Raw genomic sequence first — 26,381 nt, forward strand, 5'->3', positions numbered from 1 at the left:
CTATGTAAGATATATTTTAAAATAAAAAATATTTAAAAATATATTTTTATTTTCAATTTCTCTTACGGTATATTAAAATGCTACAAAACTAACATCATATTAAAAACACTTTAAAATATAAATCTATTGATATAACTTTTATAAACTAAATATGCATATAATTTGATTAATTATTAGTCAAAAATTATACAATTTAACCTTTTCATATTAAAATACGTCATACATAGATAGACGGAAGGGAGTACAATACATGCACAATCATCATTCGGTAATTTGCATTAGACATCCTTAAGCCCACGACATTTTTAGAAATAAATAACCCCACGACATTGATCCACCCAGGCGGACGCAGCAGGGGCCACACCAACTCTGACCAGCAGCAGATCCTCCGTCCTCACTGTCTTCCAACCCTATCCATAACACCCTCTCCCTGCACCCCGTCCACGTACACCCTCCCAGCCTCTTTGCCACTGCAAGTGGGGCCACTCAACCACGTGCACCTCCACACCCAATCACGCCCCGCCTCTCCGCCCCGTCACCGCCGGCGCACCAACACCGAGCCTTTCCCTCCCCCTGTCCAACTGCCGCACGAGCCCATAATTTACACGAAACCCCTCAACCTTTAACTGAATCACAAATAACGCCCCCGCACCAATTATTGCCGGCTGACACAACCGATGCAGTTTCAAATATTAGAGGCTCGAGACGATTTCCTGTATGTTATACAATTATCAAAATTCTCTATCTACCAAAAAAATGTTCTCATCCATCATGTATCACTATTTAAATTATCCTTACCCTATCTATAAACTGTCATAACAGTATTAATTTTAATAGCATATGGAGATAAAAAAAACTAAATTTCGTTTCCCCTGTCACTGTCGTCAGCTTCTTTTAAATTTTTTCGAAATTTTTTGATGGTATACTAGTAATTTCTAGAAGCTCAGGGGCTGAACTGGAAATACTGCGCGCCCATGAAAATATCCTTCGTCCCCGACGCGACTCGCCCCACCTCGCTCCGCCTCCGCCGCTTCCGCCTCCGCCTCCCTTCTTCTTCTCCCCCTCGGCTTCGAGGGTTTTTTTTTCTCTTTTTTTTCTTATTTCTTTTTCTTATTTTTTGTTTCGGTTTTATTTTTCCTTTTCGGCGTTGGGGCGTTTGCTCCCCGACCGAACCCTAATAATCGTCCCTGACCCGGGGGACGGGGGCAGAGCCGGCGGGCGATCGTCGGCATGCAGCAGCAGCACCAGCAGCGGATGAAGCAGGCGGCAGCGGCCGCTGCGGCGGCGGCAGCGCAGCAGCAGCAGCAGCTGATGCAGCAAGCTCTGCTCATGCAGCACGCGGCGCAGCAGCAGCCGCCCATGTTCCCAGGGCATCACCCGCACCCCGGCCTCCTCGCCGCGCCGCAGGTGGGCTCTCCTCGCTTTCTCATCTGTTTTTTTTTTTGTCTTCCCCCGGTTCGATCGATGCGGTTGGCGACGCGCTGGTGGTTTTGGGGCGTGCGAGGAGGTCGATTAAGGTTGGATTCGGGGGTTTCGAGGTTGAGTTCGTTGGGTTGGGTTTTTGTTTTTGGTGCAATTCTGGGGATTTGAGGTTTCCACGGTTGGGGTTTCTCAATTTCGTTGCCGTTTGTCATGATTTTAGGGATTCTCGGTGTTGGTGTGTTCTCGTGCGGGAAAATTTGGATTTTTTGTAGGGTTTGTGGGGCTATTTTTGGGTACATTTGAGATATTCTAATATTGTTGTAATTGGAGTGATTATCGTGATGTCTGAGTGGTTTTGTTGATTTTTTAGTTTTATTTTTATTTTTCAGAAAAAGATTGGTTTGCTCGTTGGTGCTCATTTGATCAATTTTGGAGGTTAAATGTGATTGTGTGCAAGTTGTTTCATACTATTCTGTGTGCAAATTGTTCATATGTACTGCGTGTGGTTGAGATGTATAAGATGGAATGTGGTTATGTTTGATTAGTGATTATTGTTTTCTTAGTGAAGGACGCACTTTTGAAGCTTTGCAAACTGCAATCTTATTTGGTTGCACACAATGAGTGATTGTAGTGGGGCTTTATGTGATACAAAATGGCATTATAGTGCTAAGTACGTTTTGTTGTTGTCAGTGTTCATTTGGTGAGGACGGTTGTAGTGGGAAGTGGTAATAAGTTCCAGTAAAGTTCAGCTTAATTTTGATTGCTAGATGACTAAATCAACCATCAATTAAGGATATAGTTTCTGCTATTGCTCTATTCGATCGTAAAGAAGTATAGATGCACTGATGATTACTTGTATACATGCCATAATTATGTTGAAGTTCCTTTTCCTTTACATCCTTTTGTTCTGATGTGTTGGCACTTTAGTCTTGAATCTTAGTCCGTTGGTTGGATTCATGCAGTCATGCTAAACTTAAGAAATGGTACATAATTGTTTTTTTGCGAACAGGCCATGAATGATATTAAAATAACATAATAGTTTTGTATGAAAGAGTGCACTGTGAATTTATGTCATTTGTATGATTTTGATGTTTTGTTCTTGCATATAAGATACTCCCTCCGTTCAGAAATAGTAGGTGTATTTCTTTTTGGAAAAGTCAAACTTTGTGTACTTTGACTAACATTTAATCAAATTATAAGAATATCTAGTATATAAAAATTATACAACTAGGTTCACAATTCAAAATGATTTCACACTATATAGGTTTGGTAGGTATAAATGATATATTTTGTGAGAAAACGTTAGTCAAAATCTAACTTCGAAGACCGAACCCAAAAGAAATGCGCCTACTATTTCTGAACTGAGGGAGTATCTTTTACCTAATTGTTTGCTTACCTCCGGTTGTCTTCATTTTTTAATAAGTTGTAGGAGAATTATCTTCTGAATTCAGTTATGTATCCATGCTCTTCATGGGAGCCTTTGCTTACACTTGTATATTTTTGCAGATAGAACCAATTGTTAGTGGAAACCTTCCTCCTGGGTTTGATTCAAGTACATGCCGCAGCGTGTAAGTGTTGGGAGTGGTTCTTCCCCTTATCTCAGGACTGCTGTACTGCTAAAAATTGTTTTTGAAAGAACCTCCACAAAAATATACCTCTGCTTCCTTAGGTTTCAAATGGTCCAAATGGAATATGTCCTTTGTTCTGCATCTTATGGTGATCAAGTTCTTCTCTTTATGCTGCAACCTGCAATTTGGTGTTGACTAGCTGTTCTATATTATTTCTTTCTGGTGGTAATTGATCGTATTCGTAATAGGTATGTTGGCAATATCCATCTTCAAGTGACGGACACTCTACTGCAGGAAGTCTTCCAAAGTATTGGTCCTGTAGAAGGGTGCAAGCTCATCAGAAAAGAAAAGGTGGATCTTTCTTCTATTAAGAAAAGAAAACTTACTCAAGATTTTGTTTTGTCCGGATAATTCGTAATTCCATAACCCCCACCCCCGCCCCTCCAATAAAAACAGTCACAAAATAAGTCAGCTGCCTTTTCAAATTGTCCCCTGCATCTCGTCTTTGCTTTGCTTTCCCCCATAAGAGTCTAGTTACCATGAAAATATTCCCCTAATAACATGCTTTTGCGCTACTTCTTATAGCTTCCATTGTCTTTAGCACTTCTTTCTACGACTTTAGTACTCCCTTTAACGATTTCAACAATTTCAGTGATTCCTGTACTTGTAATACACGATTTTAGTGAAATTTTACATATGCCCGAATCATGAACTACAAGCATTAAAATCACTGAAATAATTAAACCAAAAATTTTAACCACTTGGAAAGTATTACGTCATTTAAGAAAGAAACAAAGATAGTGAAAATAATGAGAAATAGCACTAAAGGGTGTTGTTAGGGTGTACTTGTATGGTAACTCAACTTATGGGGGCAAAGTAAAAAAATGAGATATGGGGCTCAATTTGGAAATGCTACTTACCGGGAGAAGGGGAGTGGGGCTGTGGGGTTAAGGATTTTCCCTTTTTTAATTGTAAACATTGGATTCTATATTTTTGTAGTACCTTAGAGTTGTTTAATTTCAGCTAGTTGACTAGAATCACTGCAATTTTGTGCCAATTTTTTTTTATAGAAAAAGCACATGAACTGTGTATCTTTACCTAACTTATTTAGCTAGGTTTGCACATGAGTCTCTTGGCTACTGGAATTTAGAAGAAAGTGTTTTCATGTGCTCATGTGTGCATTAGCTTTTGAAAATTTGATGAGCACTATATGATATGGATCGGTGGAAGTGAGAAGGCATCGGGACTTGAGGGGCGTCATATGTCACTGTGGTCTGACTTGAGGAAAGTCAAACCAACTATCCATGATGTATGCTTCTGTATCAGTCTCTGCATTACCCTGGCGTAATATCGGTTAAAAACAAACTATAGTTAATTGTGAATGTTGCGGTTAGATTTGATCCATCAGCTATGTAGCTGGTGTTTATTGCTTTTGGAGTGTTGTTACACCTTAGGATTGGCATGATAGTGCTAGTGTCGGGCGAGAATGCCATAGTAAGAAGCAAGTAGCTGCAACAAAGCTTTTGAATGTTGGACGTATTTATGTAATTGATAAATCACTATTGAAATAGATCAAATTGGTAGTGACTCAGTTACACTCTTGTTAGGGCTACAAATAGGCACTCTATGTTATCACTCCCTTTCTCTTTGCATGAAGCTTTGGGATGTTGCATTTTGTATGCTTAATTTGCTAATCACTAATGATTCTATATTTGTTAGATTGTTTATGACAATGTGGTGTTCACTCTTTCCCTTCTGATGTTGCAGTCATCCTTTGGTTTCATTGACTACTATGACCATAGATTTGCTTCACTTGCAATTGCAACTCTCAATGGCAGACAACTGTAAGTGTTTGTGTTTTGGTTTTGTTCATGCTAATTTCTACAACACTGTCCTGCTTTTGGCACTAAAAGTTGTAATGACCCTCGAAACCCAGGTTTGGTCTGCCAATAAAAGTCAATTGGGCATATACAAGTACTCAGAGGGAGGATACATCAGGTTTCGTACTGAAAGCTGGTTTAAATATTATATTATATATTTGTATTTTACTTGTTCATTGTGTGTAATGCAGGCAGATAGATGTGAATGTGAGGTTTCTGAATTCTGATGCTAAGTTTTGGTGATGACTCTTCATCCTTGCAGGCCATTTTAATATTTTTGTTGGGGATCTTTGCCCAGAGGTCACTGATGCTGCTTTGTTTGCTTTTTTCTCTGGATACTCCACCTGCTCGTAAGCATTGCCTAGCTCTTATCTCCCCTCCATATTTTATTGTCAATCGTGACGCTGTTTGCAGAGTAGTTTGCTAGTCGTGCAGTACATGAAATTTCTGTCTTACCAGTTTGGCTTGTAACTTTTGCAGAGATGCTAGGGTTATGTGGGACCAGAAAACGGGTCGATCCAGAGGGTTCGGTTTTGTTTCTTTCAGGAATCAGCAGGTAGTGTCACCATGACAATCAAACCCTATACGCAACCTTGTTTGAAACTTTCTGAACTGCTGTTTCATCTCACTCAGTCATTGTTCATTAACAGGATGCCCAAAATGCGATAAATGACTTGAATGGTGTGTTTGCTGTTTCCTTGTTTCTAGTTATTTCTCGTTATGAAGACCTGAGCTTTCACAAAGTGATTATGTCTGTTTATTTTTCTGATGTGCAGGGAAGTGGCTTGGCAACCGCCAAATTCGTTGCAATTGGGCAACGAAAGGTGCCAATGCTGGTGAAGAGAAACAAACTGTGGACTCCAAGGTTGGCCTGACAAATGGCTCATCAGGTTTGTACTTGTGCTTTGTCTTCTTGAGCTTCTTATTTTGCGGGAGTCCGTATATGATTGTATAATGTGTAACAACCAACTCAGCAAAGCTCTTTAGTTCACCTTTTACTGATATTTTTTTAATTTTGTTAGAAGTAAATCCATAGTTTTAGTTGTCTACTATGTTTTGAACTTTAGTTCATGGATGACTTTAGAATAGGGGCTTTTCTCTGTTTTAATTCGTAGGTAAGCTGGGAGTTGTGATAATGCTGTACTTATCACAATTTTATGGCTTAAAACTACTGACCAGCCACTTTTCATCCTTTCCATGTCATACAGAAGCTGGAAAAGATAATGCAAGCGAAGATGGTCCCGAAAATAACCCACAGTTTACAACTGTTTATGTTGGCAATCTTCCTCACGAGGTAATACACTTCCAATGAAATGTCTGCTGTTTATGTTGATTATGCATGCTGTGTGTTGCTGCTTTTCTGTTTGCTCTTATCAATGTGTTCCATGTTTCTTGATTAGCAGGCCAACAGCAATGATGTGCACCGATTTTTCCATTCACTTGGGGCTGGATCAATTGAGGAGGTCCGTGTAACACGTGATAAAGGTTTTGGCTTCGTGAGATTCAGCACCCATGAGGAAGCTGCACTAGCAATTCAGATGGGTAATGGCCAAGTTATTGGCGGGAGGCAGATAAAGGTATCTCGTGTTCAGATTTTCATATTTCCTTGATATGGAGAATATTGTAGACAGTTGCATAATTAGATAGGGGAGACTGGGACCCGATTCCTTAAGGTTTATTTCAAATCCAAAAAATTCCTAGAGCAGTTCCCTCAACTAAATACCCCTTAATCTTTACAAGAGAACAATATATTGTGCATACATGGTTTTACGCCATGAGTGGAACCAGATCAAATGTGTCTGTATTATGCCTATAAACATAGTTACAACATAAGCTAAGTTTCTGTCTCATTATTAAGATATGCATAAAACATCCAGAAATTAGATACATACATTGATTTCTGCCAGTTATTGATCGCCATCTCTGTCTGAATGCAGTGCTCCTGGGGAAGCAAGCCAACTCCACCAGGGACATCATCTGCGCCACTGCCCCCTCCGGCACCGGCTCCATTCCCTGCAGGCGTGTCGGCGACTGACCTCCTGGCCTACCAGCGCACCGTCGCACTGAGCAAGATGGCTGCGAACCCAGCCCTAATGGGACAGCATGCCCTGAAGCAGGCCGCTTGGGGGATGGACGCCGGAGCTAGCTTGGCTATCTACGACGGCGGATTCCAGGGCGTCAACGCCAACGCGGCAGCGACCCAGCAGCAGCAGCAGCAGCAGCAGCTCATGTACTACTAGAGTGATGACTACTCCATGAGGCACCAGCTACCTATGCCTTCTTGATGAAGGCGAGGATGATGCCCCCACCCCTTATATATACATATAGTAGATGAAGCCTTACCAGGACCTTTTTTTTCCTTCCTAATTTTCGTTGTCATCCAAGTAACTCGCCCTCTCTCTGCCGGCTATATACCTCCGTAGAATATCGAAACCAAGCTTGGGTGGCACCCTAGCTTGTTAGTATATTCTTTCTTTGTTTGGATTATCTTCTATTTTGCTTCTTTTTATTACTAATTACTCGTGTACCGGATGATGAGCGGAGTTTTGCAGACTCTATACATCTATACTCCTGGGTGAGTTGGGGTAGATTTGAACATTCTTTATCTTACACAATTACACAATCAACCAGTTCACAATTAAATTTAGTCTCATCTTTCTTATAATATGGAAAAGCATAATTAATTAGTCGGTTAACAATCCATCTATTTCTCACGTGTCACCCTCGATCATCATTTTTGACTGTAGCATGCTCTCTCTACTTATGTCACTATTTTTAAAAATTAAGATAAATGATATCACATAACTAAAAACTATCGCTTCAACATCAGCCATCACCGTGTCCTATGGTCATTTGGATTTAATGATCATGTATACAAATTCTTCTTTTATTATATTATATATTTTTATCTTTTTAAATTATTATATTCTAAATTGATTTTACTTACGTAAAACACTTCTGCAATTGCTAAGATAGTAAGCATCCGCGTATCATCTACTCATCACCTCTGAACAACTTGTGTCAGTGTTGTTTCGGCCCATTAGCATTTCAGCCCATGTGAGAATTCGGCCTAACATCTACCTGGTGAAGCAGCGGCCCAAGAGAGATAAGCGTACGGCCTCCAAGATCTTCTTGCGCCTTAGAACACACTTCTTCTTCGCCCCCTCGCCGCCGCCATGTCGGGCTTCGTGCGCCGCCTGTCCGCCATCCCGTGGCGGCACATCGCCGGCGAGGCCCTATCCCGCGCGTTCCTGGTCGCGCAGGCCTTCTGCGCCGTCCACTTCGTCGACCACCACGTCTGCTCGCTCGCCTTCGTGCGGGGCCCGAGCATGCTGCCGGCGATGAACCTGGCGGGCGACGTGGTGGCGGTGGACAGGGTGAGCGTGCAGCTCGGCCGCGTGTCCCGCGGAGACGTCGTGCTGCTGATCTCCCCCGAGGACCCGCGCAAGGCGGTCGCCAAGCGCGTGCTCGGGATGGAGGGCGACGCCGTCACCTACCTCGTCGACCCCGGGAGCTGCGACGCCTCCAAGACCGTCGTGGTGAGTTGGACTGGGCTTGGTCTGGTGCTAGCACCAAAAGCTTGCCTCCTCCATGTTTGGATTGGGTGTGATGCTCTTCGATGCTGTAAAGATTGTAATTTGGCTGTGTGGTGTAGTGTATTAACTCTAGAGGATTGGGTTCCAACTTCCAAGTGCTTCACATGATTTTAGATGGTGATTCTTAGTGCTTCCTGCGGTTACCGGTTACCCGAGTAAGAGTTTGCTTGGTTTGTTTGTGAGAATTGTAGATTTTAAACAAGTCACTACTTGTCTGAAAAAACAAAGAAAGAGAAAGGTGTAGTAACTTGCTACTACATTTTACTCGCTTCAAATTGAGATCCATAAAGGAGAGTGTTTTTTATGGCTGTAATGTGAATATGTGACACGCTTGCTGAAGCGGTGACACATTTGTATTTTGGTTATTGGTACTTAGAGAAACGTTTCTATGAGCGCCACTTCAAAATTTCTGCACGATCTTAGGAAAACATAATGGCTGAACCACTGGTATTGGTTCATTATGATAAATGGTGTTATTAACCCTAAGAAATAATCACTACCGATATGATTAGATACCTAATGAATTAGGATCGTATTACAAAACATACGTGCTGATAAAACCTTCCACTGTGCTACTATCAGTCTGTCACTCCATCAGAAGATGCAATTGCTATAGTTGTGTTTCACATGATTGTGATCAATAGCGGAAAAATTGGCTTATTCAGTTTTGGTTTTCAAAGATTATTCAAATGACGTTCCTGTCTTTAAAGACTGACATTTGTTTATTTCATTGCGTCTTCAGTGGGTTCCCAGGTGTAATGTTGGGACATCACGAGTCCCATGCTTTGTTTAGTTTTGAATTCTTTTTTTAATGACTTATGATTATTTCCTTTACAGAATGTACGATCACCTCATGCTCTTACCCTGCGTGATGTATTTGTAGGTACCACAAGGTCATGTTTGGGTGCAGGGTGATAATATTTATGATTCTAGGGATTCAAGGCAATTTGGAGCTGTGCCTTATGGTCTCATTACAGGGAAGATCTTTTGTCGGGTAAGCTCAGTTCTTTCTTTTGCCTCCTCATTAGTTTAATATAAGAGGCTGATGGAAACTCTGACACAATCAACTAGCAGTTGCCTTAAATTTGGTGAAAACAATAAAGTTGCACCTTTACTCTATGCTGCGAGTGCATGGTTAAGTTTTTGTAGAGCATTGAGTTCTAAGTTCTTCAATATCTTCTTATAAACCCAAGTTTTCTTGTCAAAATCCTGGTTAAGTCGCCAATTTTGTTTGATGATAATCATCTGGAGAATTACATTTTACTGAAGTGTATGTTGTAATATTTGCGATAATATGAGCAATAATATTATTCCACATATACAGAGATAAAAGGAAAACAATCCAGGACAAATATACAGGACATTTGAAAAGAACAACTGACAAATAAGATTATCAGATTCCATAACCATGCATATCACCAAATCTGGACAATAGGTGCTTAGGACAGATAAAAGAGCTCTCAGAATTAACACAACAGTTGGCCCCAGGACATATACAATCCTGCTCCCTAACTGTTCTAAAGATTGCATCATTGACTGGACAAAATTAACAGATAACAACTAGACTAGAACTTGAGCAGTATCTAAAGAAGATATAAAATCTTTCTGGGTTTAAATGCTATCACAAACTGAGTGAAGAGTATGTGCCTGTAAGAATGCACAACAGCTGAACCTGACAGGAGGCCAGAGAACTAATTTGGCAGCTGAGTCAGGAACCAAAAGGGACATTCAACCAGTACATACATCATCTATCACCTCAGGCTTCAAGTAATATACCAGCATCATAACCAGAACATACATTCGGTTGTCCAGAACAGACCAAGCCACTCTAGAGATTTAGAGATCGGTGACCACCAAATAGAAACAGATTTCTTAGATAATGCACAAGACTAACTATTGTACTGAAAATCTGTCCAGCCTATGCATACGAATTCATCACCGAGCATATTAAACAAGCACCTCTAATGTCCAGATCTGCAGAGAAAGAAAGGATATGCAAACTGGATATACTCACAGTGCAATACACTCAAACGAGTGAATCAGGGAGGCAGGGCACGGCAGCAAAGCCGCTGACCCAGAAATCCTATTCGCCGGAGTCGCCGTCGACGAGGAAATCGGAGATACAGTGCCTCACCGCACCGCAACCGCGCGTACGGGCGAGCCTAGGCTTTCACAGCTCCAAGCACCACCAACACACAGAATCCCCACTCTATCTCCTCAAGAACCGAAGCACCCAGATTGGAGCTGAAGAACTTCTCCAACTCACGGATGACCACCAAACCGAAGAGGAAAAACAGTGGGAAAGCGAAAGGGGGAAGGTCTTCTTTCTACCCTTTGCAGGAAGAGGAAGCCGGCCTAGATATGGGACCTCTGCGCCCTCCATCTCAACGAACTCCGAAGAACTCGCTGAGGGTTGCGCAGCCGCCATAGTTCTCTTCGCCTGCGCGCATCCTCTACCCTAGCCGCTCCAGCTGGTTTTGTGAGAAACCGAATGGGCCGGGACACCACAGGTTCTCATGGGCCAGCGGTCCAGCAAAGAAAGAAGCCCAAGACAGCATTAAAATTCATATTTTTCTTCAACAGTCCCCACCAAATTTTAATGTTGGAGTTATTGGTTTGATATACAGAATTTGAGTAACAGTACCTTTCGGGTTTGAACATGTTACCTAGTTGAATGTGAATTGGCTCACACAGGATAAGGAGGACTAAGCCTTGATCCTCAGCCTTGATGTGAGAGCCTCCTCACATACAACACCCTGTACTAGGCTGCTTTTGCCTTAACTCTCGGGTTGGACGTTATGGTCATGTCCATGTACCTTGATTCATGAGTGTCATCCAGAAAAGTACCCTGCTTTTCTGAGATTGCGACCACACAATCACACTCACATAGGTGAGTTCTCCTAGATGTCCTGTAGGACGACATCTAATACCATATGGTACTGAACTCATTAAGAGCTAACAGCTCATCCTCTCCTACAGAAGAGCAAAGCAGCAAATGGGATCAATTGCTCTTACATCCACACAGCTTGTTATCCTAGAGCCTAGTTCACGGGATCTCCGATCTCCTAGGATAGGTTACTGCCGGTGTGAACCTTATCAGTGGGTAATAATCCCATTCCTTTTGACGCCGATTGAATGACTGTTCTAGCCATTCCTTTTGTGAAAGGATCAGCCAGATTCCTTTCAGACTGAATATAATCCACAGCGATTATACCCGTCTCTAATGCATGCCTTAGCGACTTAAGTCGCCGTTTTATATGCTTCGAAGACTTCATATTGTCCTTCCTACTCTTTACCTTAACCAGAACGGTTTGATTATCGCAGTAGGTAAGAACAGCCGGAATTGGTTTATCCAATATCGGCAGGTCAGAAAGGAGTTCTCTAATCCATTCTGCCTCTACAGCTGCTGATTCTAGCGCTACTAGTTCAGCCTCCATCGTGGAGCGAGTAAGGATAGTCTGTTTAGATGACCTCCACGACACGGCTCCACCTGCTAGAGTGAAAACATATCCACTCGTAGCCTTCATATCATCCGAGTCACTGATCCAGTTGGAATCACTGAATCCCTCTAGGACTGCAGGATGGCCAGAGTAGTGAATCGCAAGGTTCTTTGTCCCCTTTAGATACTTGAGAATTCTCTCCAGTGCTATCCAATGATCATCTCCTGGGTTGGACGTATAACGACTCAACCTGCATACTGCATATGAGATGTCAGGTCTAGTTGCACTGGCCAAGTACATAAGAGAACCTATCACCTGCGAATACTTTAACTGGTCTTTCCCATGACCTACATTCTTCTTCAGCTTAGTATTTGGATCATAGGGCGTGGCTACAGGCTTACAGTCTATCAGCCCAAAACGTGTAAGCACCTTATCCACATAATGGGATTGACTGAGAGTTATCCCATTCTTGCCCTTTAGGAGCTTGATATTAAGAATTACATCAGCTTCTCCCAGGTCCTTCATATCGAAGTTCTGAGATAGAAAAGACTTAGTATGGTTAATCATTTCTATATCTGTCCCAAATAGCAATATGTCATCCACGTAAAGACACAGAATGACACCTCGACCCCCACCATAGCGATAATACACGCACTTATCGGCTTCATTGACACAGAAGCCAATCGAAGTCAGTGTAGTATCAAATTTTTCATGCCATTGCTTAGGGGCCTGTTTGAGACCATATAGGGATTTGATTAGCCTGCATACTTTACGCTCATGTCCTGTTACCACGAATCCATCTGGCTGCTGCATATAAATCTCCTCGTCCAGCTCTCCATTAAGGAAAGCAGTCTTGACATCCATCTGATGCACAAGGAGATTATGCGAAGCTGCCAGTGCTAAGAGCACGCGGATAGTAGGTAATCTGGCTACAGGAGAGTAAGTATCGAAGTAATCCTCTCCTTCCTTTTGCGTGAAACCCTTAGCCACTAATCGGGCCTTGTACTTTTCTATAGTACCATCAGGTCTCCGCTTTCTCTTGAAGATCCATTTGCAGCCAACCGGCTTGCATCCAACTGGGAGGTCTGCCAACTCCCAGGTTCCGTTAGAGATGATCGAATCCATCTCACTACGGACTGCTTCCTTCCAGTACTCCGCTTCTGGTGAAGCGTATGCCTCTGAAAGGTTTCGTGGTTCATCATCCACGACATAGGTGACAAAGTCATCTCCCAGTGATTTTTCCGTTCTTTGCCTCTTGCTCCTCCTAGGTTCCAAATCAGGAACTGTGTCATCAAAACTTTGAGGAACATGGTTATCAACTGAAAAATCATGGGAACTAATCTCCTTTGCTCGCATCGGAAAGATGTGTTCAAAGAATGTCACATCCCGAGACTCCATTATAGAGTTAACTGCAATGTCTGAGATCTCGGAATGGACCACCAGGAATCTATAGGCTGTGCTCTGGTGTGCATACCCTAGGAAGACACAATCGACAGTCTTTGGACCTAATTTCCTTTTCTTCGGCAGGGGAATATGAACTTTAGCCAAACAACCCCATGTACGAAGATAGGACAGATTTGGTTTTCTCCCCTTCCATCCTTCATAAGGGGTTACCTCGCGATTCCGAGGAGCGACCCTGTTCAGGACAAAGTTTACTGTGAGAACAGCCTCACCCCACCATGAGTTAGCCATACCAGAACTTTGTAATAAGGTGTTAACCAAATCACAAATTGTTCGGTTCTTTCTTTCGGCTACTCCGTTGGCCTGAGGTGAGTATGGTGGTGTAAATTCATGGATTATGCCACTTTCTTCACAGAATTCGGAGAAATCCCTGGGAATATATTCCCCACCTCTGTCAGACCTCAGTCTTTTTATTGTCTTCCCCAGCTGGTTTTCCACCTCGGTCTTATAGATTTTGAAGTGTTCTAATGCTTCATCCTTTGTTCTGAGCAAATAGATATAGCAGAACCTGGTAGCATCATCTATGAGAGTAAAGAAGTATCTCTTGCCACCTTTTGTTAATATTCCATTCATCTCACACAGATCAGAATGGATCAACTCAAGCGGCGAGGTGCTTCTCCCCTCGACCGAATGAAACGGTTTGCGGGGCTGCTTTGCTTGCACGCACACCTCGCACTTGTGGCTCTTATCATAGTTATATGAAGGAATAAGATCCATTTTGCTCAAACGCACAATTGCTTCATTATTAACATGACACAAGCGAGAATGCCAAATATCAATGTTCTTATTAGAATACGAAGAATAGAAAATGTTTGCAGAGCTATCAAGAGTAGAAATGCGGAACATGCCTCCGCAATCATAGCCTTTCCCTACAAACGACCCACACCTGGTCATAACTACTTTATTCGACTCGAAGACTAACTTTATTCCTTGCCGGCACAGCATCGATCCACTGAGTAGATTGCGCGTCATGGCAGGTACAAACAGCACGTCCTTCAGGACAAGAGTCTTGCCAGAAGTCAACTTCAGGCTCACTTGTCCTACTCCGCGCACTGCTGCCGAGACCCCGTTCCCCATCAGTACGGATCCACCATCTGCGCCCTGAAGAGAAGTAAAACATGTCTGATCAGCACAAATATGCCTTGTAGCACCTGTATCAATCCACCAACTTGTTAGTGAATTTGCCATATAGGCCTCAGGTACATACCCACTAGTGGAGTCGCCTTTGCCAGTATCATTGGCCATTGCAACCGCCACATTCACTTGGGCTTTGGCTGCCTTCTGCTGTTCAGGTGTTGGCCCCTTGCCTTTACGATTGCGGCATCTGTTGGCTTTGTGATCCGACTCGCCGCAGACGTAGCAGACAATCTCGGGTTTTTTCTTCTTCTTCATTGCATTGACCTTCGGTCCCGAAAACCCAGGCTTGGTCTTTTCTTTCTTCATATTCTTGCCAGGATGGTTCTTGTGTTCGACAAGGTTTGCTTGAGCAGACGTCTTCCCCCCACCATAGCCTGCCTTGGACTTCTCCTCGACATTTATAGCAGCAATGAGCTCATTAAGAGTCAATCGCTGCTTCAAATGCCGACGTGCAGTGACAAAGTCACGCCAAGAAGTAGGCAGCTTTGCCAGAATGGCATTAATCTGAAAGTTCTCCGGGAGGACACAGCCATACTGGCCTAAGTCCCGCACGATCAGTTGAAGCTCATGGATTTGTTCCATGACTGATCTGCCATCTCCCATACGAAAGTTCAGATAGCTTGCCACCATGAAGGACTCGTTGCCGTTGTCGCTTTCAGCATACTTGTCATTCAGCTCTGTCCACACCTTCCGCGCTTCCCCGAAGCTCACGTACACGTCGAAGAGCCTGTTCGACAGAACAGCCAAGAGACGTGCCAGGGCAGACGCATTTGCCTTCTCCCAACGGGCCCTTAACGCGTCAAGACGCGTTCTTTCGACCTCGTCTAGCACGGCTTCCCCCTGGGGGGCGGGCGGCTCTTCGGTGAGGACCCAGAATAAACCGAGCTCCATCAACCACAGCCTCGTCCGGGCCTGCCAGCGCTTAAAGCCGGTCCCATCAAAGATCTCAGGCTTAATCGCGTCCGAGGACGACGGTGGGAGTGCAGAAGAGCTAGAGCTAGCCATCTCAGAAGCAATGATAGGATTTCTGGATTGTTGTAATATTTGCGATAATATGAGCAATAATATTATTCCACATATACAGAGATAAAAGGAAAACAATCCAGGACAAATATACAGGACATTTGAAAAGAACAACTGACAAATAAGATTATCAGATTCCATAACCATGCATATCACCAAATCTGGACAATAGGTGCTTAGGACAGATAAAAGAGCTCTCAGAATTAACACAACAGTTGGCCCCAGGACATATACAATCCTGCTCCCTAACTGTTCTAAAGATTGCATCATTGACTGGACAAAATTAACAGATAACAACTAGACTAGAACTTGAGCAGTATCTAAAGAAGATATAAAATCTTTCTGGGTTTAAATGCTATCACAAACTGAGTGAAGAGTATGTGCCTGTAAGAATGCACAACAGCTGAACCTGACAGGAGGCCAGAGAACTAATTTGGCAGCTGAGTCAGGAACCAAAAGGGACATTCAACCAGTACATACATCATCTATCACCTCAGGCTTCAAGTAATATACCAGCATCATAACCAGAACATACATTCGGTTGTCCAGAACAGACCAAGCCACTCTAGAGATTTAGAGATCGGTGACCACCAAATAGAAACAGATTTCTTAGATAATGCACAAGACTAACTATTGTACTGAAAATCTGTCCAGCCTATGCATACGAATTCATCACCGAGCATATTAAACAAGCACCTCTAATGTCCAGATCTGCAGAGAAAGAAAGGATATGCAAACTGGATATACTCACAGTGCAATACACTCAAACGAGTGAATCAGGGAGGCAGGGCACGGCAGCAAAGCCGCTGACCCAGAAATCCTATTCGCCGGAGTCGCCGTCGACGAGGAAATCGGAGATACAGTGCCTCACCGCACCGCAACCGCGCGTACGGGCGAGCCTAGGCTTTCACAGCTCCAAGCACCACCAACACACAGAATCCCCACTCTATCTCCTCAAGAACCGAAGCACCCAGATTGGAGCTGAAGAACTTCTCCAACTCACGGATGACCACCAAACCGAAGAGGAAAAACAGTGGGAAAGCGAAAGGGGGAAGGTCTTCTTTCTACCCTTTGCAGGAAGAGGAAGCCGGCCTAGATATGGGACCTCTGCGCCCTCCATCTCAACGAACTCCGAAGAACTCGCTGAGGGTTGCGCAGCCGCCATAGTTCTCTTCGCCTGCGCGCATCCTCTACCCTAGCCGCTCCAGCTGGTTTTGTGAGAAACCGAATGGGCCGGGACACCACAGGTTCTCATGGGCCAGCGGTCCAGCAAAGAAAGAAGCCCAAGACAGCATTAAAATTCATATTTTTCTTCAACAGTGTATTGGAGGATAAATATTATTGCTCTAGATTCAGTAGGGTCACTAAAGTGTACCAGTTGAGGTTCTCTGAAGTAGCTGAGATTATTTAAATAACAGGGCATCATGTGATTTTAGGAGACTTGTTTTAATTTGAACAGTATTAATTAGCATGTCCCAAGTACCAGGATGATAATAGAGACAAAACAGGGTATTGGTTTGAACTGGAAAAATTATACATTTGGCTGACATTGATAGGCCTAGCTTTTGGCTTACTTATAGGTAATAATGTTTATACCATGAGATATCTATTTATAGTTTCATACAAATAATATGGTCTTCATTTTGAGAACCATTAAATTTCATGTTTTGTGATACTCTGGATATTGGAGATTTACGTGCTTGATCTTACTACTTCTTGATGTTCATGAAGTGAAACGTAAGGTTGAACATGTTTTTGTAATACTAAACGCATCAGCCAAATGCTATGCTACCAAATCATCATGTGGGCCATCACCCTAGAACAAATATCGCTGCAACTTTGCCTCTAGGTGAATGTGGGAGTAGTATTGACAGTGATTGTTCAATCTTAGGTTTGGCCACTGGAGGGTTTCGGTTCTATTGATTCACAAGAGTAGCTTGATAGAGGTAAATCCAACTTTTTCCTTACCTCTTGTTTTCAAAATACCTGGCTCTCTCTACCTCCATCTTTAACCATGCTAGCTTCTTTATTTGCTGTTTTGTCCAGAAGCACCAGAAATCATCAAGTCAGAGATGTACCCATATTATTGCACATGTCAAGAGATTTATACGCAACAACGGGCCCTGCAATTCAGATGCATTACACCTGTCATGGCACATTTTTACAGCGAAGCAGAGTGTATCGTGATGTTCATCATTTGATTTTTAGTCTGTAACAATTTTGGTTCTCGCCCTCCTGAAATACCAATCAGCTTATGTTCTGATACAAATTCTTGCGCTACTACGAGTGGTATGACTTCGGACCTGTTTGATAGAGTTTCTCGTTGATCTAATTTTTTTTAGAGGGAGTGATTATCTGAGGAAAGTAATTTTGTGATCGAAAGTAATTTTGTAGTGATTCTTTAGGCCCCTGAGGAACTTGATGCATGCCTGCCTCCTTGAGCTTGAGAAAAGCATGCTTGTCAGCCAGCAGCAGCGTAGTCCCAGCCGTGTTTGCGTCGATGAAGATGCACGGCATGTCGCCGCAGATCAACCTATCCGCAGCCACAAGAAGATGTTATCACCATCGCCTATCTCCGGCAGCGAGTCGGTGTAGATGGAAGTGGATCAAAGCCTTAAACACCCTTGCTTCCATGTCGTCGACCTGTACGTGAGCCAAAGAGTTGTTCCACGAAAACCGAGGATCGGGCGGCGAGCACGTAGCTGTGCGTCATGAACAGCTCGCCACTGACCTCCGACGTCACGTCCCCTCCCACAAGGCTAGTTAGGAGTTCGCCGAGACGCCGGTGCTGGTCATATCCATATGGGTTAGTGCTCTAGCGAACAGCAATGGTGGGATGCAATGGAGTGCCACGCGCAGCGGCGGATCACCAGCCCCCTTATCCCCCGGGTGCAAGCCTCCCCTTCAATTTCTGAGCATAGAATAGAAGAAAATGAGAGGAGGAAAAAGAAGAAGAAAAGGCGAGGAGGAAGAAGAGAGGACCTTTTTTTTCTTGATCTCCCACTGGCCATGCAATGAAGGCTTATGGTGTGATTGTTAAGAGACAGATTTATTTGTTTTTCCTTTGTGTCTCTTGTAACTACCGATAGGTGACAACACTGAAGGCTTGTTGCTTAACGTAAGAAACATATTGCATTAAAGTCTCTGAAGAGGCCGTCTCCTCGTCGACCGTTTTCTCTCTCTCTCTCTCTCTCTCTTTAAGGTGTCTCTCACTGCGTGGCTCTCTGGGCTTCCTCCACCTATGAAGTTTTGTCACTAGGATACAAGCCTGTCTGCAACCATGGGTATCTTATATAGAAAAGGTCATGCCTTTGTACTATGATAGAACATGTCATGCAGCAAGCTTGACAAAACATAATATTTATCCATTACCTTGACAAAACATAATATTTATCCATTACGTTAATGTGGTTAATTACAAATTATCTAAAACTCGAGTTGATTCACATTTGGATTTAATCACCAAATTTTGGAAATTCAAAAGTAATAAACTAGCAGGTGCATGCTTCTGCATGTAGCATTGATAATAAACATTTTGCCAACTGTAACACTATGGTAGAGATACAGATCTTTGCCTCTCCAGGTTGAAGACGTCAGGAAGCAACGCTGCCGAGCAGGTCCCTGACGAACTTGATGCATGGCTACTTGAGCTTGAGACAGTGAGCCAGCAGGAGTGTCGTCACCGCCGTGCTTGCATCAATGTAGTTAGGCTAACTCCAGCAGGGCAGTGCTACAGTACTCCGTATTTTTGGGGCTACTGTAGCAGCGCGTATCACTGTAGCAGCACTGCTCATAGGGGCTGACAGTGGGCCCGGAGGCAGAAAAACGTGTCGGGTTACTGTACCAACACTGTTCGCAGAGGCTGACCGCGGGCCTGGAGAGAGAAAAAGAGGAGTAGACGGTAGGAAATGGGGTAGCTACTGGAGATGAAAAAATAAGAGATGCTGTAATAATGATAGGGGATGCTGTAATAGTATTTTTGAAGATGAAAATTTAAGGTAACTGCTGGAGATGGCCTTAGACAACATACCCAACTTGAGCCTCTCCAAGTTATACCTATCTGCGGCGGACAACATATGTTTAGGCTGACTCCAGCAGACACCGTAAACCTATCGGCATCACTGTGCTTCAAGCGCTACAGTATTGCTTTGCTGCTGTCAGGCGAGCGCTCGAGAGCTCCAGCGGAGCCTCCATCCGGTGCTACAGTGATACAAAAGCCTTCATCCAGTACTCTAAATTTAGAGATCATCTCCCCTCCCTCTATCACTGTTTATGTAGAATGACTGTAGGTTCAAAAAGAGGAGGAGAATAATAGAAGTTAGAAAATAAGATAGTTACTGGAGATGAAGAAAATAGACAATACTGTAATAGTGCTAGAGGATGGTGTAATAGTATTATAAGAGACAAATTTTTAGAGTATCTACTATAGATGGTCTTAACTATCTCTATCTTGTCAATCTCTTCTGTCTCACTGGAGCGTGCTGGATTCGATGTAGTCGCCGACGATGAGCTCCTTGGTTTCGGAGAAGCTGCCGATCCTGAGCACGTGCGACCCGGTCGCCGTCTTGGTGGTCGGCGCGCTGGATATGATGTAGTCCCCGGCGTCGAGTTCCTCTGTTTCGGAGATGCCGTCGGTCCTGAGCACGTGCGATCCGACCACCGTCTCGATGGCGATCGTCGCCTGCTACCGCTGCGGCAGACGCAGGGGAGGTGGTCATATCTCTACTCCTCTAAAATAGATAAAATAAACGAGTTATGATAGATCCGAATATTCTTTACTATACACCTAAATTTATCAAACAGTCACTATGTAAAGTTAGATCTCGTTTCTCCTTTCAATCTTTCCACCCATGAATGAGTGATTTTGCTCTCTTTTTAGCAAACACGCACGTGTGTTTATGGAAAATCCGATATGCAAATCTCTATTTTATTATGCTATAGTTTTTATTTTTTAGATTATTATATTTTTAGATTGATTCTACGTATACAAAATACACGTGCAGTTGCTAGTATAATCTAAGTGCTCCCAGCAACCAGAAACAGATTTGATTCTTGGAGTGCGTTATTTTGTTCGTCAGTCACGGTGGCAAATAAATTAGTCTTTTATAGTGAGATTGCTAAGAAACAAATTGATTCTTTCCCTTATGAACAATCTCTTTCTGTACTATATATGCTTATGTGTTGCCATATACTAGCGCTGTAGCGCATGTGCTGGTTGGTTTCCATTGTAATCCGGATAGAACGCACAACTCACCTCACGATACATCCAGCTCTTAATCCCCTCACGATACATCCAGCTCTTAATCCCCTCCTAATGCAATCGGATCCCAACTCACCTACCAATTTCAACCAAACAAATCTTTAAAAGAAAAAAAGGAGTTTAATCACTAATTTGTTAGAGAGAGCGAGAGAGGTAAATCAGCATGTCTACGATCAATTCATGAGTTCCGAACTACGAGAGTGAGGTGAACGTAGCAAGCCTACAAGAGCTTGGCATCAAGACAAAATTAGCTTAACATGAAGTCATTATAAGCGCTGTTCAAAATTATATACGAGTCATAGTACTCATCACCTAAGAAAAAGGTAACATATCTAGATTTGTTTTAAACATATAATTTAGTAGAAACAAAATTACGGTCAAAGTTGTCTTAGGATGTTTCAATGCCTAAAACGTCATTTTTAAAACTGGGCGGAATTTATTTTGATCTAAATACAATATGAAAATATCCATTGTCATTATTTTCTTGGAAGGAACCATGAGTTATTTCTTGCATGCAATCTGATCATGATGAAATTAAAACAGGTCAGGATGATCTTGATTCTGTTTTTTTTTTTCCTGAATTACTATCTGATATAGATGATTCAGACATGGATCTTGAGGAAAATTGTCTAGCGAAGTTCCAGCTTTTTTCCTCAGCAAAGAAAATGAAGAAAAAAAGCTCACCAGAGGTGATCTGTGTGAGGCCTAAGGTTAAGAAGAAGAGGGGTGGGGAGAGAAAAAAAGAAAAGAAAAGTTAACAATGAAAGGCTTAATTTGGATGGTGAGAGGCATAGGACCTGTGGATAAAAGGAGGCTCCTTAGGGAAATCCTCCTGGAACAAAAACCGGGGATTTTGTGGGTCTACAAAAGACACAGAAAAAGGAATTTTCTGTCCAAGATCTAAGAGAGACCTGTGAGGGACAGAAGTTCCTTTGGAAGTGGTCTGCTTCAAAAGGAAAAATCCGGGGGGGATTCTGGTAGGGATTATGAAAATTAACTTTAAGATCATAAATTCACATGGGGTGGGGCTGGGGGATTTTCAGAAAATGTGGGGGATCGTTATTGTGTATGGTGCTGCTCAGATTGAGGGGAAGCCTGCTTTCCTGGCTGAGTTAGCAAGGACTTGCCAGAATAGCAAATATCCTCTGTTTGTTGGGGGAGATTTTGACATAACTAGAAAAGAAAGTGAAAAGAATAAAAAATGGGTTACAGTAAATGGACCTATCTCTTCCATGCAATTATTGATCAAGGAGGGCTAAGAGAAATTGCTTTAACTGGCAGGGCTTTTACTTGGTGTAATGATCATGGTGATCCTACTTTTGAAAGGCTAGACAGGATTTTGGTGACTACTACTGACTGGGAAGCCCAGTATCCCCTGTCAATGGTGAAAACCTTTGAAAGGGCATACTCAGATCACACGCTACTGATTTTTGACACAGGTCAAATATACAAAAAAAGATCCTATTTTTAGGTTCGAGTTAAGTTGGTTTCTAAGAGAGGAGTTATATGGAATTGTCCAAAGAATTTGGAATGAGCATACTGACAGTTTATCAATTATTGATGCCTGGCAATGCAAATTAAGGAAGCTGAGACAATATCTAATGGATGGAATAGAAATGTTGTTAGGTTGGTATACAAAAATAATAAAAAAAAGAAATTCTATAACAAATTGACAAACAAAGTGAGATTTTTGGGCTGTCTACACAGGACAGAGCGGAAAAAAGAGATTTTGAAGCTCAACTAGTTAGATTGATGAAACAAGAGGAAATCAAATGGTTACAAAGATGCAAAGAGAAAGGAATCCTAGAGGAAGATGATAACACAAAGTTTTTTCAAGCTAAAGCTAATGGGAAGAGGAGGAAAACAAGAATTTTTTCTTTGAAAAATGGGGAGGAAACTATTGAAGGGGAAGAAGCGCTCATGTCACACATCACTGAATATTATAAAGACCTCTTTGGACATGCTGATGTTTCCAATATCTCTCTAGGAGGAGAGAATGTTAAGAAACTCAGCAGCCAAGAGATAGATTTGCTAATAAAAGAGTTTACTATGGAGGAATTAAAATATGTTTGAAATGGAAGCAACCAAGGCTTCTGACCTAGACAATTTCCCTGTCGAATTTTACCAGAAGTTCTGGGAGTAGGTTAAAGGAGACCTCAAGAATCTACTAGATGATTTTCATAAGAGGAGGCTTAACATTCAAAGACTGAACTATGGTATTCTAACACTACTACCAAAGACACCTGATGCAAATTAGATTCAGAAATACATACCAACTTGTCTTTTGAATGTATACTATAAAATCTTAACAAAAGTACTGATGAACAGGCTAACTAAAGTTGTTAGTCCTGTGGTGGCAAAAACCCAAACTGCTTTCATTAAAAGGCAGATACATTATGGAAAGGGTTCTAATGTTGCATGAGACACTGAATACGTTACATAGAACCAAAGGATCAGGAATCTTGTTCAAAATTGATTTTAAAAAGGCGTATGATAAAGTGAAATGGTCTTCTTTATATCAAATTTTGAAAATAAAAGGTTTTCCTAGTTTGCGGTGCGATTGGATAATGAAAGTGGTGTTATGTGGATATGTAGCTGTGAAATTGAACGATAGAATTAGGCCATATTTTAACTCTCATAAAGGTCTTTGGCAAGGGGATCCATTGTCGCCTTTGATTTTTGATATTGTAGCTGATGCGTTGAACATTATGATAGAGAGAGCGAAGGTTGCAGGTTTGGTGAAGGGCATGGTTCCTTATTTAGTAGAAAATGGTCTGGTCATTCTTCAGTATGCAGATGACATCATTTTTCTACTAGAGGATGATTTGTCTGGAATTTTCATAAAAGTGAAGTTTTGTGTGTGTGCGGGGGGGGGGGGGGGGGGACGAGGAAAAATAATAATACTACAATCAAATTTTTACTTGTGCTGCCGGTAAGTTTCCCATTACATATTTGAGGGTCCCTGTGAATAATAAGAGGTTGAGAATAAGTGATTGGGATAATGCTAGAGAAAAATGGGTAGCAAGTTGGGGGGTTAGCAAGGGAAACTGCTTTCCAATGGTGGAAGGCTTACTTTGCTAAATTCTACTCTGAGTAATGTTCTGTTATATATGCTATACTGTTATAGAGTACCTAAAGGGGTAAGATATGAAATAGAATGTCATACAAAGAGACTTCTTTGGAAAGAAAATCATAGGTGTAGGAAATATCATCTAGTGAGGTGGCCAATTGTGTGTTGTCCTAAGTATCAGGGAGGCCTGGGAGTTTTAGACCTTGATGTGATGAATATTGTCTTGTTAGGGAAACTCCAGTAGCTATCGCAAAATACTGTATCGCCTTTTGCCGATCAGGCCTGCCAGCAAACCTCTCCAACAGAGCCCTTTTCCAGTGCTACATTCATGCTACCGTGTTACAGAGAGAGAATGATGTACTTCAAATTTGTTGATTGTCTCTCCTGTTTGCATCACTGTTCACAAAGGATGATCGTGGGCCCGAAGGGAGGAGGATAATGAAAAGTAGAAAACATGATAGCTGCTGGAGATGAAAAAAATAGGAGATGCTGTAATAGTGTTAGATGATGCTATAATAGTGTTATAGGGGATGAATTTTTAAAGTATTTGCTGGATATGGTATTAGAGAAATGGTTGTGGCAGTTGGAAAATAGTGAAGGCATGTGGCAGGAGATATTACGTAATAAATATCTTAGGTATAAGACTTTGACTCAAGTGAGTTTCAAGATAGGAGATTCACATTTTTGGGCCGGTTTGATGGAAGTGCAAAAATATTTGTTCCCTTTCTGTAGAAGTAAAATTGGTAATGGAGAGGGAGCCATATTTTGGGAAGATGTTTGGATAGGTAACACTTCTCTAGCCATGAAATACCCAAATCTGTATTACATAGCATATGAGAAAAATGTGACTATTGCAGAGATTTTTGAGAAAGGCCTCAAGAACATTAGATTCAGAAGGTCTCTGTGGAGACAAACTACATGATTGGGATAAAATCAAAACTGAATGTGGCAAATTAAATCTAAATGATAAGGATAATAAATTGATTTGGATTTTGACTAAAAATGGTGAGTTCACTGTTAAATCCTTTTATGTGTCCTTGAAATCCCAGACATTGGGTTTTAATTTTAAGTTCATGTGGAAAGTGAGGATTCCTCTTAATATCAAAATATTTATGTGGTTGTTCTATAAATAGAGAATCCTCACCAAAGAAAACCTGATGAGATGGGGATGGAAGGGGAATGAAAAGTGCCAATTCTGTGACAGTAAAGAAACGATTGATCATCCTTTCTTCTGATGTCCTCTAGCTAGGTTTGTTTGGAATGTAATCAAAGTTGCTTTTGGTCTGCTTGACAGCCCAGATTGGGGGGGGGGGCAAAAAGCTGGTTTTTGTAGAGTAGCGGCAATGATGTGGTCTATTTGGAAAACAAGAATTTTAGCATGTTTTGAAAGTAATATACCATATGATCTAGTTTCTATAATTTTTATTATCTATCACTGTATTAAAATATGGTCAATGATGCAGAAAAAACTACAAAACAGAGAGTTGCTGGAATCGGGGGCAAGACTTCTAGGACAGGTCGCGGTGAAGGTGTTTGATGCTGCGAAAGGATGGCGCCCTATCGTATACAATATTCAGGACTGAAAACGTGGAGGCATGACAGATGCTTTTGCGATGCTTCTTTTGTTGATGAAGTATAGAAGGCTGGAAGGACAAGTGAAGTGATCCATTGCCTATGTAAAAGTTGGATGTCATCTAAACTGATGGTGGTTTACCTTTTCTTTCATTTCGTTTCTTTTCTTTTCGTTTGTTATAAGTTTGTTTTGAACTTGGTTTCTATTAAAAGAAATCGGAGGGATCTTGCCCTTACCTTATCTTAAAAAAAAAGAGCTGTATAAGATAACTAGCAATGCTTTTCAATCTTAAAGTGATAGATGTCTTAGAAGTGTGAAGCTGTACTTTATATGACTAGTAAAATATTTATAAATAGTAAATATCTATATTATTCATTCTTTTTCAGTTATATTTTAGTGATATTACTACTTATTTGTTTTTATGTGTAGACAACTCGAATACAGAAGGAAATTGATAAAGTAAACCGGGTCCAAATTAAAAAATGATGTGGCAGCTAAATTCCAATAGATAATAAGAATGTAAATAATTGGACTAACCCGCAAATTTGCGCGGGATAATTGGCTGGTTTAAGTAACAGCAGCCCAGCCTCGCGGGCTTCTCGTCGGGGCAATTGAACGCCGGCGATTCGTTTGCTACGCGTGCATGTACATACGCGAGTACTGCTTCTCGTAATCCGTATTTTCGCACATCTCGAGACCGGCCGGTTTCAGAATCGAAACAGGAACAGATTAATAAATATGGGCGCGCCGCGGTTAGTATTCCGCGGGGCCATGCACGATCCGCGCGCCCGACGTCTCCCCGGCCGTCGCGCGCGCATGCAGCGTACGCGACCGACCGCTCGCGTGTCGTGCCCATAGCCATCTCGCCCATAAAATCATCTCGCCCTCCCTCGTCTCGCCATTGTAGCCAGCAACTTGCTCACGCGCACAGTACTCCAGAGTCCAGTCTCT

The 26,381-nt window shown here is 42.2% G+C and overlaps 3 protein-coding genes across 5 annotated transcripts; 2 read left to right on the top strand and 1 right to left on the bottom strand.

The window, feature by feature from the left end:
- The first annotated feature begins 989 nt into the window (after nt 1–989).
- Nucleotides 990–7,468, top strand: LOC133900036 (oligouridylate-binding protein 1B-like). Of its 2 annotated transcripts, none has more exons than XM_062341109.1 (12): nt 990–1,407; nt 2,929–2,990; nt 3,239–3,341; nt 4,758–4,834; nt 4,927–4,988; nt 5,133–5,220; nt 5,351–5,426; nt 5,521–5,551; nt 5,647–5,760; nt 6,079–6,164; nt 6,271–6,447; nt 6,808–7,468. In XM_062341109.1, exons 1-12 carry the CDS (start codon nt 1,231–1,233, stop codon nt 7,108–7,110), a joined length of 1,356 nt encoding a protein of 451 aa, XP_062197093.1. In that variant the 5' UTR covers nt 990–1,230; the 3' UTR covers nt 7,111–7,468. The 2 variants fall into 2 exon arrangements, with proteins under 2 accessions (XP_062197093.1, XP_062197094.1); XM_062341110.1 differs by having other exon boundaries at nt 992–1,407; nt 6,274–6,447.
- Nucleotides 7,469–7,985: 517 nt separating this feature from the next.
- LOC133900037 (mitochondrial ATP-independent inner membrane protease subunit 1a-like) lies at nt 7,986–17,796 on the top strand. 2 transcript variants are annotated; one of them, XM_062341112.1, is made up of 4 exons: nt 7,986–8,409; nt 9,350–9,460; nt 17,419–17,473; nt 17,577–17,796. In XM_062341112.1, the coding sequence occupies exons 1-3, from the start codon at nt 8,047–8,049 to the stop codon at nt 17,461–17,463; spliced, it is 519 nt and encodes a 172-aa protein (XP_062197096.1). In that variant the 5' UTR covers nt 7,986–8,046; the 3' UTR covers nt 17,464–17,473; nt 17,577–17,796. The 2 variants fall into 2 exon arrangements, with proteins under 2 accessions (XP_062197096.1, XP_062197095.1); XM_062341111.1 differs by having other exon boundaries at nt 7,993–8,409; nt 17,574–17,796.
- Nucleotides 14,330–15,942, bottom strand: LOC133900073 (uncharacterized). Its single transcript, XM_062341167.1, has 2 exons — nt 14,575–15,942; nt 14,330–14,468 (listed from the first exon to the last, which is right to left on the bottom strand). Exons 1-2 carry the CDS (start codon nt 15,795–15,797, stop codon nt 14,444–14,446), a joined length of 1,248 nt encoding a protein of 415 aa, XP_062197151.1. The 5' UTR covers nt 15,798–15,942; the 3' UTR covers nt 14,330–14,443.
- Nucleotides 17,797–26,381: the final 8,585 nt, after the last annotated feature.

Source organism: Phragmites australis, chromosome 19 (assembly GCF_958298935.1).
Source record: "Phragmites australis chromosome 19, lpPhrAust1.1, whole genome shotgun sequence".
In the NCBI taxonomy this organism is placed as follows: Eukaryota; Viridiplantae; Streptophyta; class Magnoliopsida; order Poales; family Poaceae; genus Phragmites; species Phragmites australis.